Source organism: Pagrus pagrus, assembly GCF_965226575.1.
Source record: "Pagrus pagrus genome assembly, chromosome: 5".
NCBI lineage: Eukaryota > Metazoa > Chordata > Actinopteri > Spariformes > Sparidae > Pagrus > Pagrus pagrus.
Window position 1 is genome coordinate 31,840,292 of NC_140189.1, and position 18,213 is coordinate 31,858,504.

General features: G+C 43.3%; 1 protein-coding gene and 1 long non-coding RNA gene across 4 annotated transcripts in view; one reads left to right on the forward strand and one right to left on the reverse strand.

Annotated features, from left to right (window-relative positions):
• Nucleotides 1–11,562, forward strand: part of LOC311257920 — a 111,738-nt gene extending 100,176 nt beyond the window's left edge. For both annotated transcript variants that reach the window (XR_014622680.1, XR_014622681.1), the window contains 2 exons: nt 7,846–7,940; nt 11,377–11,562. This is a non-coding gene — a long non-coding RNA (uncharacterized lncRNA). The remainder of the gene's footprint in view (nt 1–7,845; nt 7,941–11,376) is intronic.
• Nucleotides 11,563–11,742: 180 nt separating this feature from the next.
• Nucleotides 11,743–18,213, reverse strand: part of rab28 (RAB28, member RAS oncogene family) — a 31,868-nt gene continuing 25,397 nt past the window's right edge. Inside the window, exons 5-8 of one of the 2 annotated variants that reach the window (XM_084353880.1) lie at nt 17,838–17,941; nt 17,665–17,742; nt 14,711–14,812; nt 13,119–13,259 (exon numbers count right to left, since the gene is read on the reverse strand). In XM_084353880.1, the coding sequence (XP_084210006.1) occupies nt 14,717–14,812; nt 17,665–17,742; nt 17,838–17,941 (278 nt within the window). In that variant the 3' untranslated portion in view covers nt 13,119–13,259; nt 14,711–14,716. Of the gene's footprint in view, nt 13,260–14,710; nt 14,813–17,664; nt 17,743–17,837; nt 17,942–18,213 lie in introns of both variants that reach the window. The other variant, XM_084353881.1, reaches the window with a different exon arrangement.

An 18,213-nucleotide genomic window follows, 5' to 3' on the forward strand; every position in this document is an offset into this window, starting at 1 on the left:
TTTTGGCCCCTAAATACCTCTAAACCCTGCACACAGGACCTTAACGATTATTATTATCACTTGCAGTTGTGGTGATGGATGTCAGGAGCTGCAGTCACATCACCGTGGCAGTTTTGGGAAACCGTTTTACCGGCATGTTGGAAATTTATGAATGACAGCAACCAACACAGAGTTTACAGTGTCGGTAAATCAGTGCTCATCTGCCAGAGCAAACAAAAGCTCAGACGAAAGGAGACGTTATTTTTTGCATTTCTAAAGCTATGAAAATGAAATTTGTTCCACAGTGAACTCGTTTTACTGGATTTCGTTCACATTCCTCCCGGTGGGGATTCATCTCTTTCAGACGACTCCTGTGAATTTGTTCTGGTGAAGGAAGGCAGACGATGAGATGGACACATAAAACTCCACCCCGCTTCTTTGTGCCAGTGTTGGGATTAGTCACAGGATACCACAGATATTAATGACTCCTGTTAAAATGAATATTACGTGTCATCAAATCCCCTGTTGCATGATTTAATTTCCACACCCCACCGAACATAATGGTGGAAAATATAACTCCTGGACCTGTCAGAAAGCCTGTTAGTGGCTTTAAGTCCTGTCAAACGAACAAAAAGGAAGAAAACATTTTTCACAGGGTCCATCGCGGCGATAATGTTTCAGCTGACATTCTCCCTCCATACACCTGAGACAGGTGACTTTTGCGGCGGGAGGATTATCTGTTATGGAGTTTGAAGAGGTTCCTATTGTCCGCGGCCAGGAATATGAATAACCAAAGAGCTGGCGTCGCCGAAGGGGGAAGACGTTGGCAGTGAGCTGCCGTGAGGACAAGATTAGCTCATCAAAATATATGAATTAGTAACACAGAGAAGACACTTTGGACGGTACACCGCAGCGTCTCCGCCAGAGCAACCTTTGACAATGAAACGCAGCTATTGGTCCGTTTATGAATAAGTGATTGGGTTTCTAAATTTGACTCAATAATTCAGAAGATAATTGGCCCAGCTTAATTGGCGGTGGAGCATAAAAGGTGCCTCTTAAGTGCAGCACATCAGGCGCCACTTATAATGATGACAGATGGCTGTTTGTTGGGTTGGGTGTCAGATGGGAAGGCTTTGTCATATTCACACTTCCCCCTTGTTAGGAGACAGATCAGGTTTTTCCTCCCAGAGCGCGACACAGTTTCTCTTTTTCATAGGCCAACTGTGACTGTGGTGAATTATTGAGACTCAGCAAGCTGACGAAGTGCCAACCAGCGGTGCGCTGTCAGCGTGCACGTCAAATGTTTTGTTTGTGTTTTCTTTGAACTAAATCAGCTTAATGAAGTACTTCACGGAAAATGTCTCGTGTTACAGGCTGAACTAAGTGGGACATTTCTGCTGCGGACATTTTAGGTTTGCACAAGGTTTCATCAGCTTGAGCTTCAGGTGTGGAGAAGAGTTTGACTGTTGAACGGAGATGCAGATGACATGTCGTGGAGTTTTATGATCTCAAGTGAAGCAGACACTCTGAGTTCTGCATAATTATCCTGTGAGCTTGTTTTCTCATCATCCCTCTGTTTTTCCCAAAATACCGAGATATATCAATTATATTATCATGAGCAAAATGAGCTGTTATCTTTGTTGTAACTTCAACTTCAGTTGATTTAAAGTGCACATCACCCAGAGTCTCTGTGCACTTTACTAGTAAAAACAGCAAAACACAATATTACTTGTAAAAATGCACACACAAGCACCCATACACACAAATACACAGGTGAAAGTGTCGACGACGTTGAGAGTAATTTAAAGACGAGGAGTTCCCAGCTGTTGTTGGAGAGGCTGCAATGGAGAGAAAATAGACGTGTTTTCAGTCTGGATTTGAAGATGTTAACGGCGCTTGCCTCTGAATGTGTATTGGTAGGTTATTCCAACAAAGATCCAGCATTAAGGGATATTAGATGAAGAAATAATTAACTCATGATTATGGCCGTTCTGGGCCTTCATAGGATTTGGAGGGACAGTGAATGTCCGGACAAACTTTCCCAACAATCCATTCAACAGTTGTTTAGGACCAGCACACCCTGCTATAATTAAATAATCTGTTTTTGTGTGTATTTATTACGTTGATTATTTACATCTTGTTGATTTATTTGAAATTAAACTGCTAAAACTACTCTACAAATCATTGCAACAATAATCCTCTGTGGCTCCAAACTCCATTGACAAATGGTCATATTTCACCTAAAGACCAAACTGAAATTAAGTTCCTCACAAATGTATTTATTTTTCCTCAACGTTTTGCCCCACAAATTACCAAACCCCTCACAGAGCTTGTTTTTATTCATTAGCTCTGCATTAATAAAGAGGCTCATTAACATGAATGAGGCTGCGGTCAACTCTCAGCAGAACAAACATCGTTTTCACGTTTGCCATTATTCATAAGTGTATAATCACTAATGATACATTTAGTGTAGAAGAGACACAGAAACAAGCCGGCTTGATTTTTCTCCTGAATCTCACATGAGAACTCCACATTGTACGAGTTAGCCGTGCGCGTACACACTCCTAATGTCTTCCTGTGTTCAGCGTTTTCTACATTTCCCGTCCCTAATTGCCTAATAATTTAAACACACTTAAGTTGGCTCATTAGCCGAAGACTTCAGGGGGGAAACACCTGTTCATGTACTTAATGAACTTCAAAAAAACACTGCAGTGTGTTCAGGGGGCAAGAAAATAAACCGAGACATAACATAGTGGTCTCAAGACATACAAACCTTTAAAGGAGCTCCAATAGTAAAAAGTAAATATCAGCATTTATGCTTTTGTTAATCTACCTGCAGAGACAGGCTGGAGCTGCTTTCTAGGGCTGTAAATCAAGTGTTTCCTCCCTTCGGCCGTCCGCTGGAAAAATAATGAAGGGCTTCATGAGGCCTGGGGCAAAAATAAGGATTAAAGTAAATATCCAAAAAGAAACCATTTGGATTGTATTAATGATATTTCCATGTGTGCAGGCAAGTGAGGGGACACACAGAGCTGGTGAGGAAAATGATAATTTGTGCGAGTGAAGCAAAAATTGAAGGAGAAGGACGGCTGCCACGAGTTGTTAGTGCAGAATGGGCAGGTGCTCCTTACTGAGAGTGGACGAGAGCACGTGAAGTCAAATTTAGGCGTTTTTAACTGCGCCTTCGTGAAGACAACCAGCTGTGTCGTGGACGTAGCTGTTCAGATACTTGCCGATGAACTATGAGGTTTCCACTAGACGACACACCGGAGAACTCAGGTCGCATAGAACCAGATGTTAACGACTTACCGGGTTAGTTTGAGGAAAATCGGTCTCAAACTGGTCCTGATCGTTCGCAACATATTCGTCACTTTGCAGCGGCAGTGACACGTCGTACATTTTTCATCACTGCAAATATTACAGCTGCAACGATTGGTTCATTAATCGATTAGAAGATCGAGAGTCATTTTTCAAGTGAAAAAGTCAAACACTTGCTGGTTTCAGCTTCTTAGATGTGAGGATTTGCTGCTTATGTATGAATGTTTAATGAAAAGTCTTTGGGTTTTTGACTGTTTGTTGGACAAAAGAAGACATTTGAAGACGTCACTTTGGGCTCATTTTTCACATTTTGTAGACTAAACGATTAATTGATCAGTAATGAAAATAATCCTAAATCGCAGCCCTTGTGTCTACTGACCCCTGATGCTGTAACATCCTCATACTGCCTCGACACTGCTGCCGTCATCAATCATGTTTCTTCGATTATCAGGACAAACATTGATGTAGCTGCTCAACTGCGACTGCAGCTTCTGTCAGCTGAAAGGCAGTGTTTCAACATTTGTAAGTGTCACATCACAGAATATTTTTAAGGCAACCTCAGGACAATTTCGAATACGGCGTTGTCCCAATGCTGAAAGTTGAAACATAAAGAAATGTAAAGTTTCAACATATCCATAGTTTGTAGAAGCTGCCTACATTTATTCTGCCGACTGGGTCGCCTATTCTGAGTCTCTACAGTAGGTTTGCATGCACATGGTGTAACAGTACGACAGAGTGTTTTCACACGGGGCTCGCAGCTCCTGTCATCAGTGATCGATGTGGCGTCTTTAGGATGATCTGGCCCGTGCAGCGTCGCCCTTTGCCATCTTCACCAGCGCCCTTTGCTCAAACCTCTCCGTGCTTGAAACCCAAGAGCGCAGGCCACAAAGGGCTATGTAAAGCACCTCACCCTTCCCTCTCAGTATAGTAATTAACCTGCCTCTCACCTCCCTGTCCAGCAGCGTCCTCAGAACAGCCTGGCAATCACCAGACACTTCACACAACAGCCTGCACACGGGAACTTGACCCTCGCGGGTCCCTTTCTTCTTTTGTGACACTTTTCTCTGCGGTACTTCTCTTTCCAAATTATGGCGGCCTGCCATAACTCGCACACACGCAATGTCATCACATTCTGTAATGACTCCATGTCTCGATTAAAACGCTTTGACAGACCACTGTGAATTAGTAGCTACTTGTAAGTGATTTCATATGTTATAATACGGGACAGAAAAAAAAAAGGTCCTTGATGTGCAGCTCGAGCGGTTGAAGTCAGTAAATCACAGGCTCCACTCTGTCCATAGGCAATTTTCAAAGTAAGAAAACATTAAAGGCTTATTAACTTTTAGTGGACTTTCAATGCAGGTCAAGAAATGGAAACAGGCTAAACAGCCAATAAAAGCATGAGCCCATCTTTGGCGCAACTCATGACAAAAGCAGCCCTTAAATCAGATGTGAACAACTCTGCCTTGTTCATAGAAACTCCACATCTAGCATGTTTGTCAGGCTGAACCGCTGAGGCAGTCCAGCACCTTTATTTCCATCAATAATTTCCTCTCCTTGGCTGATGACCTTCGAGCCCCCGGAGCGGGCTGGTTTTGATTAACAGTGCTGTGTACTATAAGTGAGACCTGCAGGGTTTGCGACGCCGTGATGGATACTCTGAAAAAAGTCACACCATCCAGGTTTTCCACACTGCCCACATTGTGTTGGACAGAGAAAGGAATTCTAACGTCACCTCGCATTATATCAATGCTTTCGTGCTTCTCAATATGAGGCAGCTACATTTTCCAGCGTACAATTTTTGTTGCTGGCAATCCAGCGAGAGAACACTGTCTGTTAGCACCGAGGAATGACCCGAGAGTGTCTCAGCACATTTCTTTCAAACATTTCAAGAAATATCCCGTGATTTGAACGTTTCGGTGCGGCTCTGTATCGTGCCAGTCCCACATTTGACCATATATTGTTGTTGGCTGGACCAGCAGGGAGGTGTTGTGATTGGTGTCACGGTCCTTCAGCCGGAGCGGACGGGGCTCGATTCCCTTTGACAGCCAAAATCCACCCTGCTGAGGTGCCCTTTAGCAAGACTTCCTAGCAGCTACAGGGATGCAGCTCTGAAGAGGTGCGGTTCAGAAAGACATTAATCCTGACAAGACTCCGGGAAAAAAAAAAAATGCAGGGTCGTCCAGCAAAGAAAAGTGAATCTGGCTCAACTAGTGGGGTGCTACATCAGCCAATCACATGCGTGCAACACACGGCCTTGGTGGTTGACTTTGTAACGTAAACAGCGTGTTTCTACTGTTTACCTCACGAACAGTGTGATGAAAGATGAAATGATTGCTGCCGTGATAACTTTTTCACTGTTCCATATTCCCGTCTCACAGTATTATAAACCGCTGTGCAGTGGTTTTGGCGTCTTAAGTGTCCTCAAACTCACAGATCTAACACTCAAACCGGACCTCCTGGATCGTAATTCATCGTCAAACCCTATTGCCCGAAAACAAAAACTTGTTTTCCAATGCAGGGCTGCTTTCAGTCTGGATGCCCAAAAATGTCATTGTCCGACAGACATGTGGCGTTGGAAACCACAATGGTAGAAACCCGGTGCGGCCGCCTCACAATGCCACAGCAAAAAAAAACGAGCATAGCTGAGTTTCCATCCAAAGAAACTAAAGATTTTAGTCCCAAGTTTAGTCCTTCTTTGGGCTAAAGGTAAGGAGCTAGGTCACCTCTGTGTCTCCTGAGGATGACTGGTTAGGGCAGCTGTGATAACATCGTCTTTGTCAATAGACGGGATGCACTCGGCCTCAGACTCTTACAGTCTCCTATTAGATTGTGTTTCATGTGAACTGAGGATCACACAACATGACTTGACGTGAGGCTTAAATACTCCCTGTTCAGGAAGTGGTCTGGCACGACACAGTGTTCTCACTTTTGATGCTTATGTCTATTCTCCTCGATCAGGGTTAAATAAAGACATCCAAGTCTTCTGAGCGTTTTCAGTAATGACCCGTTCTGAAGAATTCCTTCACAACAAGAACCACGTTTAACTGAACTAAAAGCTTCCTGTCAGCCAGTAGCTCTCTGCGTTTCCACCTTGGTCTGAAGGCCCGCGAAGGAACGGGCCACAAAAAATGAACTTTTCTGGTGATAAAATAATGTCCCTGGATCTTAACTTCCCTGTTCCTGCGTCGGAAACTCACCTCACCTTCTCTCACTCTCATTTCATGTAACTGTAACCGTTTAACTATCAACACTGGGTCAGGAGCATTATACCAAACGAATCACACCTGTCACCTCCCTCACACTCACCATATCCCTGCTTTACTGGGAGAGCGTGCAGGAAGTTAATCACTGGCACTGTCGATCGCCGATATTCAATGGAAGTCAGTAAGCCGATTGGTTGTGTGCAGCTTGTAGTCTGCCCCAAGTTATACTCCAACAATAACTGTCGAAAAAAGAGTCTTTTTATTTTTTTGGGTTTTCTAAAAATTGCTTCATCCCCTCCATTCTTCACTTCAGATAAATGTAGCGTTTCATTTATTGTTCTTTTTCGGACCAAGAACACTTTTTCAACCTCTCGGCCCGTTAAAAAAATCCCTTTTCTAATCCCTTCGGACAACATGAGAAATGAATCGCCGTCGAGCGAAGAATAAAAGTCGTTTTTCTCGATTCCTGAGAAGTTGACATTGTGGAGGTTCACTGATGATATGTGGACATCACAGCGCACGCCATGTCCAAAGACACCTGGTGGAACAATTCATACTCCTGTAGCTTTTGTTCTTTGTAAAGAGACAGGACGGAGGGACGACATATTTTCAACACATTTCAGCAGAATTTTTCTTTCTGAGCGGTCGTCCCTGGTGAGAAATGAACACCTGAAGCTGTCACTCATGGATGTCAATAAACACGGACTCGTACTGTGGGACATGCCATCTTCACTCTCCATTGTTCCTCCAGAGGCCACTGAGGCCGGACTCATTTTTGAGGCTCCGCACTGAATGAATTTTCCAGTCGAACACGGAGTGAAAGTTCCACTCTGTCGCACGTTAAATGGGACATAATTTGGGGTAAAGATCAACGTGGAATTAGCATACTTTCACGAATCCAGAAGGGATATGCCTCTCTGTAATTAGCAATAATGCTCAATTCATTTTGGCCCTGAACGGCTCTTCTCCACAGGGGCACTTACTTAATCTCAGAGCCATACTTTCCCACCTCAAGAAATGCCACAGTGGAACGTCTACATCTATATTCACACTCTTCAGTGTCTCAAAGCGCCGCAGCATCTCATAAGTAGTCTTTTGAAAAGCCTCAAAGTGTCATCTCATGGATAAATGCTATTTTCAGTGGGGCTGTAATGAATAGCACTTAAAACACTGAATGGCTCTCGTATCAGGTTTTGTATCCAAAGTATTTTGGGGAACAATGAGGGAGGAATCACAAAGCAGAGGAGACAGAGGGAAGCAGAGTTGAGTAATGGCCTTGTAATCTGCCTCCCTGACTATTTTTTCACTGCGCTTATAAACTCTTTTATTTATCTTCCAACAGATGCCGTAAGTAGTGACACCCAACGCTGGCCCCACCCAGTTAACCGTCTCTTTGTTGGAGGGTGGCACAGGCTGAATTCAGGTGCTGAGACGAGGGTAAGTGTTGGATCCTGGTTGTCGTTTTAATGAGATGATATCATTGTGTCAGATCCTTTATCAAACACATGAGCTACACAGGCCTGCAAGTCAGAGGAGGTCTCAGTTATCAGCTCTGAAAAGGCCAAGTTCATTTATCATCTGCTCCTTGAGAGACGGCCTCTGTGTACACGTTAAGATGTGAACACAATGTGGTGTGTCTGCCGGGGAAACACACGAGCCGCAACACTGCAAAATAAAAGTGACATCACAGATCACAAAGCATTAAAATGAAATGCAAACACTTTCATTATTCTATTAGCGATTGCGTGACTGTTGTAGGTAAAGTAGCTTCATGCAGATGAAACACTGCAGGCAAAGAGGAAGGGTCGTAACTACTGTGACACAGAGAATAACCGGCCAGAAATCTGTCATCGAGTATCAAATTCTCAGCACCTGTAGGCTTAAATAAAAGTACCTCTGAAGAGTCTGCAGCTTGCTGCTGCACGGAGGACGGCAGATGAAGAAAACCTTCGCAGTTATAATAAGAAAATATGTCAGAAAGTCCTGAGCAACTATTGATCAGTGTGTTCCAAGCTCAAGCTGCACCTCATGATTGTTTACATGACTAATCAATGTGACAATTATACATTTTTTTGTCTGTAAAATTTTCAAGAAAATGTAGTAATTGTAGTAATGAGTTGGCAAGTTTAAATTCATTAAGATACAAGATAGTAAACAGAATATCTTTGCGTTTTAAACGTCTCAGATAAAACTAAGAAAAGCAGAAAATCTTCATGAGGGGAAACACCAGAATGTTTCCGGAGAAAAAAGCCCCGTCTCACAGTGTTTGTCGATCCGTCCCTTTATTTGGATCTGCAACAAAAATTAACGGGGTCTGTTCTTGGCCGAGACACGTCCTCCATCCAAGTTTCATGGAAATCTGTTCAGTAGTTTTTGCGTAATAGACGGGTGAAAACTTAACCTCCTCATAGATTTTTCAGTCTTATCTCAACACCACCTGATTGTTTGTGTTTTGGTGATTGTCCTACAAAGAGTCTTTGTTGCTGCTTCCTCTGTGTCTAAAATATGATACAAGAGCTATTCAGTTTTAAGTGCTATTCATTACAGCCCACTGAAAATAGCATTCATCCGTGGCCTCCAAAGAGAGAAAGACTTTTCAGTTTTCTGTCCCCGTGCCTCTTTTTCAGAATCTGTGCTTTTGCTGGCAGGTCTTCTCACCAGACCAGCGGACTATAAATATGACCCCTCTGAATGCCCACATCCTTGCCCCTAAAATAAATCATGAGCCTTTCAGCAGGAGCAGACGCACGGCACCTAGCAGGACGGTCGACACAAGCTGCAAACGAGACGAGTTCTCAGATCGCAATCTACCAACACACACACTTAGGGACACCCAGAGACAACAGAGGAGAGAGATCCTCTGAAGTACCCTGGGAACTGAGCACCGCTGGCTCCGCTCCTGGCCCAGCGTAGGCCCGGCCTCGCCTCGCCTTCCCTTGCCTGTCACTCCTCTTGCTGCCGGCTGGCCCAGTGCGCTGTAACAGAGAATAGGAGCCAGTGTGGGGACCGGGGGGGACTGGAGCTCATCAGAGGGGTTGACTCAGTCCTGCCTACTCCCTCAACGCTGTGGGTCTGGCACTCTGCACAGGTGGAAAACGGAAGAGGGTGAGTGGGTAATCACGAGGGTGTTGGCCCACGTTCTGCCCACACAAGAAAAAAAAAAAGCACAACCCACAACTATGGCCCTCTTACCAGCTTGTCGTGTGTGGGTTTTTCAGACTGTCATCACAGCGTTTCAGCAATGAGAAACACAGACGAGGGAGCAAGACCAGAAAGAAATACTCGAAAAGCAGAACTACCAACTGAATTCAAGTGAACGCAGGCTGAAAGCTTCGGAGGGAAGAAGTGTTTTGGTTTCATCACCGACCAAAACTTATTCTGAGACTACAAAGTGGAGACTCAAGTTTAATGTCACAGCGGTTTAACTAAAATATGAACAAATACATCGCACAGTTTGTCTGTTTGCTCCTGAATCTTCGCTGGTCTGTGTACCCAAAGTGGAGAGCGAGCAAACACCAAAACCGACGAACACACACAAAATGATTCACGCTGAGGAAACAAGGAGACAAATTCATTTTGACGCAAATCACCCTTGACTTTTGCCAATCTGTCAGAAGCCTCGCCCCTCTCAGGCATTATCCACGCCGTGATATTCTTTCCCTCCTGTCTGCAGTGTTGTTGAGCGTCTAAGCTGCAAACGGGGCTGCCGTTGTTTTCTTTGCAAAAACACCTGTCTAAACAGCAGCAAAGCCAAGGGCAAGTCTCGCCTGTCAGCGTCGGTGACAGCTCTTGACAAAAACTCAGCAGAGACAATTCCTAAGACGTCCAGTCAAGCGAAACAATGCACGTGTGCAGGAATGACCCCAGCTGGGCCGTCTCGCTCTCCATTAAGTTTCAGTGTTGTTTGTCGTGGCTCTGCAGCAGACAGACAACAACACCTGAGAGAAGATAAAATGCAAGACATTCCCTGTAAAGATACAGCCTTTGCTTTGTTTGTCTCTGTGGTTTCAAATGCACTTAATCCTCCTAAATACACCGGCGGTTTCTGTGACATTGACTCAGCAAAAAAAAAAAGGCTAAACCCAAACCCCTCTTACAGTTGTGTGACAGCAACAAAAGGCCGGACTATTTAAGTGATTAATTAATACGGCTTACAACCATTTATAAAGCCGTTTGTATCATCTGTCCGGAGTGGATTTAGGGGCTGTTTCAGAGAAGATTTACTGAACAAAGACCAGGTGGCTCATTAGCTACCAGAGTCTTAGGTTGGTCTGTATAGAGGGAGATCTCTGGGGTGGTCAAGTTTCAGTCCTTATGCTTAAATTTCAACACATGGATCCTTAATCTGTAATGCCCTCATCAGCTAGAGCCCAGTTCCCATCATCTGGCGCTCATACGAGCACCTCCGGGGCCGGTCCTGATTGGTTTGTGTTCGACACACGGAGTGAAAAATTACAATGAAACAAAACGTTGTAACAAGCTGACAGAGGCTGAGAAATGAGAAGGCCTGAACACGTTCAGAGAGCTCTGATCTACTATCACACCCAAACTAACATCATGTGCCAATTCAGGGTTTGTGAAGGATTCAGCAGATTACATTTTAATACACACAGACTGCAATTTAATAAATGCTTCATAGTAAAACCAAGCAATGTGTTAAAGTCTGATGGAAAACCTGAATGGATGGTGACCACATTTTCTAGTAACAATAGGTTGTTCACTGGTGTGTTCACCACCAGCGAAGCAGAATTGCAGTGTTGTATTTTACCATTTGTTTGTTGAACTCAGGTCAAACCCTCACTGCACTCAGGACTCACCAGAGACTCCAGTTCTCTCTTTTTCCCTCTCTCTTCTCTGCAACATTACGTAAAAGAAATGAAGTGGATTTCTGCTCCAGCTTCAGTTGGCATCAACAGGATGACAGCAGAGGAGAGAGGGAGTTGTAGCTGGAGCTCGTTCCTGGCTCCCAACCCTTCTGCGGATCGGGTATTCGAACAGTTCACATACCGATCACATCGATCTGCCTTTGATACAGCAGAACTTTTTGAGTTGGTTCATTTCGTTGCCCTTTAAGATTTTTAAAGACCTACGGAAGAAATGCATTAATACAGAACCGTTTGTATTATGAGTGTGTATTCACAGATGCATGACACAAATCATGTGTTTTTACATGTAACACTTTAATTATAAACACAGAACTGTCGCTGTATAACATCAACTCAACATTCACTTTAAACTGTACATTCTTGATTTTTTTTTATTAAAGCATACATTTTGTTTACATGAAAGGAGCTTTGAAATGGAGCAGGTGTTGCGCTTATTGTACAAACACATATTTTACACGTATGGCAGATATGTTCGGTCGGTGGACGCCACATTAAAACCCATCATGCCAGAAACTACTTTGACAAAACTGGTAAAACGTACAATATCTCTGCTGTTTCTAACAATACACATACTGTCGAACAGGCTATTAAAATGTGGTCAAAACGAAGATCCTACGAAGCATCTCATGCCTCATAGCCATTCTTCGAAGCAAACTTCTGTTCTATAACGGACAGTTGAATAAGGCTATGTCGAGACCTCTACTAAAATGTCGTGCATCATTCAGCTCAGCTCGTGCTCAGCTCGACAGTCGGGTACTCCCTTTCCTGAGTCAGATTCATCTATCAAGACTTTATCAACACAGCATCTGAACCGTCCCCTAACAGGACAAACCTGGGAATGTCACGTAGTGTGAAAATATAAAGCTAAATGCACATTCAGACTCTAAAAGTAACATCTGGAGAACGGATATACTATGTAAGAGATGTAAACTGTTCAAATATAATCTGAGGAATAAAGACTATAAAATATAAATGTTGATTTTTTTAATGTAGAGTTGAAATATTTCTATGTAAAATAACACAGTTCACGTCACAGCACTGCTACTGCAAGCCCCTAATTGGCAAATTGAAAACAGATTCATTTCAGTCCACTACAGCATGTTAACGCCTATTTCCCCTCATCTGAGCAGCACCACAGACATACAAGAATATCAAAAAGAAATGTATGAGAGAGCATTTGGTTTCACCTCCCTGTGTATGTCCTTACACTGAATCCATTTTATGGTCATAAGGAAAGAGATCTGACAGATGTTGATATTGTTATCTTTAGAAATATACTGAAGCATATCTAATAATTAAAACAGATGGCAGAGGAAAATATACTCGTATATAAAAATATTTTCAATTACCAGAGTACCTGATCACAGAAGTAATCAGTAACTACTTTCTCCTTTAAACAACCGGCTTCACACTAACACACAAATCCAGTAATCGCGTAAATTCTTTTTAAAGATGAGTCACAGAAATAAAATGATAGCTGCGTGTAAACTTGAACAAGCGGAGGTCCCGTTTCCTTTTTGGTGAACCACCCAAGAAATCGGTCCTGCTCAATATCCAAACTACAGGCCAAGGCCTCGAAAACCACACAGTCTGTTCTTCATCTCACCCGAACGACTGACACACAGGAATACAGAGAACACACACTCTGAACACGCTTAATCCAGCCACCCCGAAAACCCTGGAAGAGGAATACTGACTGAAGACGACTTTACATCTGTAAGAGTGTGTGTGTGTGTGTGTGTGTGTGTGTGTGTGTGTGTGTGTGTGTTGTAGGGGGTCACTGCAACACACACATGGAGCTGCGAGGGGGGTTGACTGTCCGGGCCACGGTGTCCTGACTGTAGTTCACAATGTCTGCCTTCACCACACGCTGAGGAGATGGAGAGACGAAGAAACACACACAATTAAAGAGCTGCCACGACAACACAAACAGTCATGAATCTTAATTGCTAAACTTTAATAAAATATATACAAAATATACTAGAAATTAGATTAGCTGTTCGCTATTTACTGTGGCAAAGCAATAGTTCACACATATCTTTGCTTTCTTGCAGTTAGATGAGAAGCTCTGCACCTCTCTCATGTCTGAACGGTAGAAACGAAGCTACAGTCAGCAGCAGGTTAGCTTAGCTAAGCATAAAGACTGGAAGCAGAGGGAAACAGCTAGCATGGCGCTATTAAACTGCCTACCAGCACCTAAAATAGCCTTTTCGCACCTGGAAGTGTTTTTTCAGGTTAGTTTTGGTTTCACATTGCAGTTATGTGAGCACACTAAAGACCTGTTAATGACAAACCCGCGCCCTGTCATCGTCACCTACCTGAGCCGTGTCTCCCTATACTTTCTATTGATTTGTAGGTCGATGAAGAGATTAATTTAGCTGCCACTTTAATGATATCTTTATTAAAACTCTTTCAATTAAACGGTTGGTCTCATGAAAGTGGCTCAAAATGGCTCACTTTGCGTTGTTTTTCCTATTTCGGGTTTCTGACAATAACCTGCCAGAATTTCCTGTAATTGGTTGAAAAGTCTGAATCGTCCAAAAAAAACGTTTGTACACTAAACATGTACCGAACCATGGTTCAGTTTGATCTGGACCAAGACCACCTGTTTTCATTGGACTGAGGTTCCGCTGTTTCTTCCGAAATGTGGTCCAGGGGTTGGGGTATGTTCGGATCAAACTAAAAAAGTCTGAAAGTCCAGACCAAGCGATCTACGTAGGTGTGAAAGGGCCCAAAAGCTGATTAACATGTTACATCTTGTTTGTTTAACCTATACCAAAAAATTAAACTATAAAGTTGCTGACCAGGCGCAGTGACTACCATCAAGTTGAGAGGCAAACTCCAGGAAGTCTTCATGCTAAGCTAAACTAAGTTAACCAGCTGAAGCTCCACAGACATGAGAGTCATTGATCTTCTCATCTAAAAAGTTGGAAAATGTTGAACTATTCCTTTAACATTTCTTTGTACATGGCTCAAAATCCAGGCAATGATTTAAGACACTGCTCAGAAGATTTGTGCACCCGAGCAGGTCAGGAGGTCAAACTGGAGTCATCTGTGTTACCATCATTAAGGGTTTTCTCACTACATCGCTCTCTACCGACTCAGCGAAACACACAGTTTACATTCCTGAGACACTTCAGCAAAATACTGTCGACTCTATGATAACACAACAGAACGTCAGAGGAGGCGTGATCCGGTTCTGGCACCAAATACATCCACGACTACAACTACAAAGCAACTGTTTTACTTTCTAGGATCTATGAAATATATCTACTACATCTACATCTGCTGAAACATATCTGTGTCGCTGTGGAGACGTACTTCCAACTACTGAACAGAACATATTTTGCTTTGCTGAGAGTTCTCGTGTCTAATGGGGCCTTCATCCTGCGGGTAGTCCACCAGCTCAGCCTTCACAATCCTCTGAGCAGGTTCAACACGTCAGAGCAGTGCAGAGATGGAGGCGGAAGCAACAGGACAAAAAAAAAAGAGGCAAAGGACAATGAGCAGGACATGAAGAGTGAGAACAATGGAGATCACAGCCATGTATGGTGAGGACAATGAACAGAAAAGCATTGAGAGAAGTGAGAGATGAACAAGAAATGTAAGAAATAAGACAAAAAGCAAAGCGTGACATCATGTACAGATAGCAAGCACGGCCAGGTAAAACAAAACAAAACGTCTTGAAGCCAAAATCTCACTTTAAACTTAAGAGAAAAATGAAGCAACTTGAAACTCTAAGTTAGGGCTGTAACCAACAATGATTTAAATTGTTTATTCTGCTGATTTCTTTCTTTCGTTTAATTGTTTTGTCGATAGAACAAGAAGAGTGGTGATGATTTTGTCTGACCAACAGACCAAAACCTCCAAATAATCAGTTTCATGTGAAGTAAAATCTGCAAAACTCGCTGTTGACGAGCAGAATCCAGAGAAGGTTTTGCAAATTGTCTCTTGATATACGTTAATGGTCTACTCGCTATGGCACTACAGTAAATTGTTTGTAGCTTCCCACACTACTCGCCATACATAAATGATCGTTAACAATAATTAAACAGACGTCAAGTTGTGCCTGATGTAATCTTGGGCCTGATCACTGAAAGGAAAAAAACATCTTTTCATCAAAAATTCCTCATTTGTTCAATTATCTAATTTCATGCTACCAATATAAACCTAGCTTTACACATCGTAGAGCATTTTGAATCTGTGCTTTGTGAGCTTTGATGTAAATCTATATTGAAATCTTCTCTTGGGGCAGCGGGTACGTTTTAGGAATACATATGCTGAGGACTTCAATTACAAATTAGCCTAAATCTGATCTGAATGGTGCATCAGGCTGCGGGGCTCTTCGCCGTATAAGCGCTGAAGAACAGACCACATGGTTGAGGAGCAGGCCCTGGTTGGCTGTCTGATTAACGAGCTGCCGAAGCCTGTTGTCGGAGTCAGTGAGTGATCCGAGGCCTCGCTATCTGATCCAACAGACAGAGGACCATGACGGAAAGGGCTGCCAGGCAGATATAATACTGTCAGGGGTTGCGACCCCCATGTTCGACTCTCTAAAGCTGACAGCTGATAATGAGGCTTCGCTGGCCTCACGGCTAGACCCAGAGCCATGACCTGCTGAAAGCCTCATCTCTATACCCATGAGACAAACTCCGTGAGCCCCCGCTTCACATCTCCAACATTAGAAAACGATATTGTCTTTGTAAGAATTAGTTTGAATACATAAAATACATCTCTGTAGACCAAACTGAAACAGTCTACAACTACTTTAATAATGTCAAACATTCCTGAGGTCCGGCTTCCTACATGTGAGGGTTTTTCTGCTTTTCTCTGTATCATATCATTTTAAACTAAAGATCTTTGGGACAAAAAACCCTTCAATTGTGTTACCTGGGGCTCTGTGATTAGCATCTTCTTACATTTTAAATGGCAGCGACCAGAAAACATTCGGTATGAGGTCAATACCTGACTGTTACAATTGTATTTTCCATCAGAAGTTAAAAAAACACTGAACACGGTTGAATGTTGTGTGATTTCTGTCAACTTGTCTGTTTCCATGAAGTGTGAATGTAATCCAGCCCGCCTGATTAGCCTGGATTAAACCACTTTGCTTTATTGACAGACCTATCAGGGGAGGGCAGGAAGCAGAAAGTAGATGGACAGCTCCATTAGTCGACGGTCATTTTCAGCTAGTCAGCAGTAGTGTTGGTGATGAGAGAGGGGCTTGAGAATTTGGCCAGTCCTTCCCTTACATGCTCTCCCTTCTCTGAGGGTCCTGACCTCTCTGTAGCCCCCCGGCTCATCAACCACCACCCAGCCAGTGTGGCTCCAAGCGGTCATATCAGCCCCAGGATTAATGCCTCTGGGGGAGGTGACCTTGTAAATCCTACAGCTGCCACCACTGGGCACCTTGGTCTGGCTGGCAAGCTAAAACCCTGTTTTGGCCCAAAACGGTGGGAGATAAACCAAATAAATCAGGCAGCTGATCCTAACCTCCTCACCCCCACAACTGCCGTCCTTTAACCTCCGACTTCACGCGCTAATGTGGTCAATGTGGGTCTATTTACAGACGGGCCGTGTCAGTGGCAGGTAGACCATCACAGGAGGCAGACGTAACAAACTCGTGTTTACACAACAAAAGGTCCTTTACAGTGTGTGTCGACCTCCGCCGACCTAACACACTCACTGTGACCTCCCTTGAGTTCAGGCATAACACCCGGAAATAACACCAGATACTTTCACTCTTTTACTGTTCAACAGAGTGCTGCAGGGATGACGTGTTTTTCGTTAGCCATTAAACGTCTTATACATATTATATACATTTTACCATAAACTGATCAATCTACAAGCTGTAAAGTTAGAGTTAGAATAGTTTGCAACTAAAGTCCGCCTGTAAAGACGGACTAGTGAGTAGATGAGTTTTCACGTTCAGCGTGATGATGTTTAATGTCCCCGACATCCTCTGTAGTCTCAGTTAGACACTTGTTAGCAGCCGCCTTTTTTAAGACACATTAAAGTTTTTTAATTCAAACATGGGTTATTCACTGACATTTTATATCGTAGAACAAAACGCGAAAATAACTGAAAACCCAACCGCAGGAGTAAGTGCAAAAATGCCAACTGATTTCCAGGTTTTAGGAATCATTCCTGCAGAACTCTATTATAAATATGAGACCAGGGGGATTTCTCTAAAAGTGTATATTTTCAAAATAAGCCTTTTAAAAAAGGAGCTTGCATAGAAATTAGAGCGAGACCTTGATGCCGTTATGGCTCACCTGGGACTGCTCTATTTCTGCTTTGTTTAGCTTCACACCAAGAATCTCAGCAGCCACTCTCTGGAAACAAAGGTACACCTGGAGAGAGGGATGACAAGAAAAATAGGACAAGGTAAGACTCATCAAAGTCACTCCGCATTTTACAATTTTATTGTGAATCGTCTGGTACTAACCGAGTCCCCTGTCTTGGCCGATACAAACTGACTGATGAGGCCGTTCTCTTGGCAGAAACGCTGGTGTTTGTCAGCCTTCACCGTCCTCATGTGCTCCAGGTCGACTGCGGATGAAACACAGCGTGACACGTGAGAAAACTTACGAGAGATGGATACATAGATGTATACGGTGGTTATGCAGCTCTCTCGCAGGGTTAACTGTCACGTATCTGAACATAAACAGAAAAGATAACTGTTTACACTTGAGTTAAGATGGAAGGGGATCTGCCTAGTGTACGAGAAAGGTGCACATAAATGAACGTGATAACAAAACATAATTCAATTGTTATGTTGCTTTCAAACCCAGCTGTGGAGAACACCGACTGTTGTATTTTTA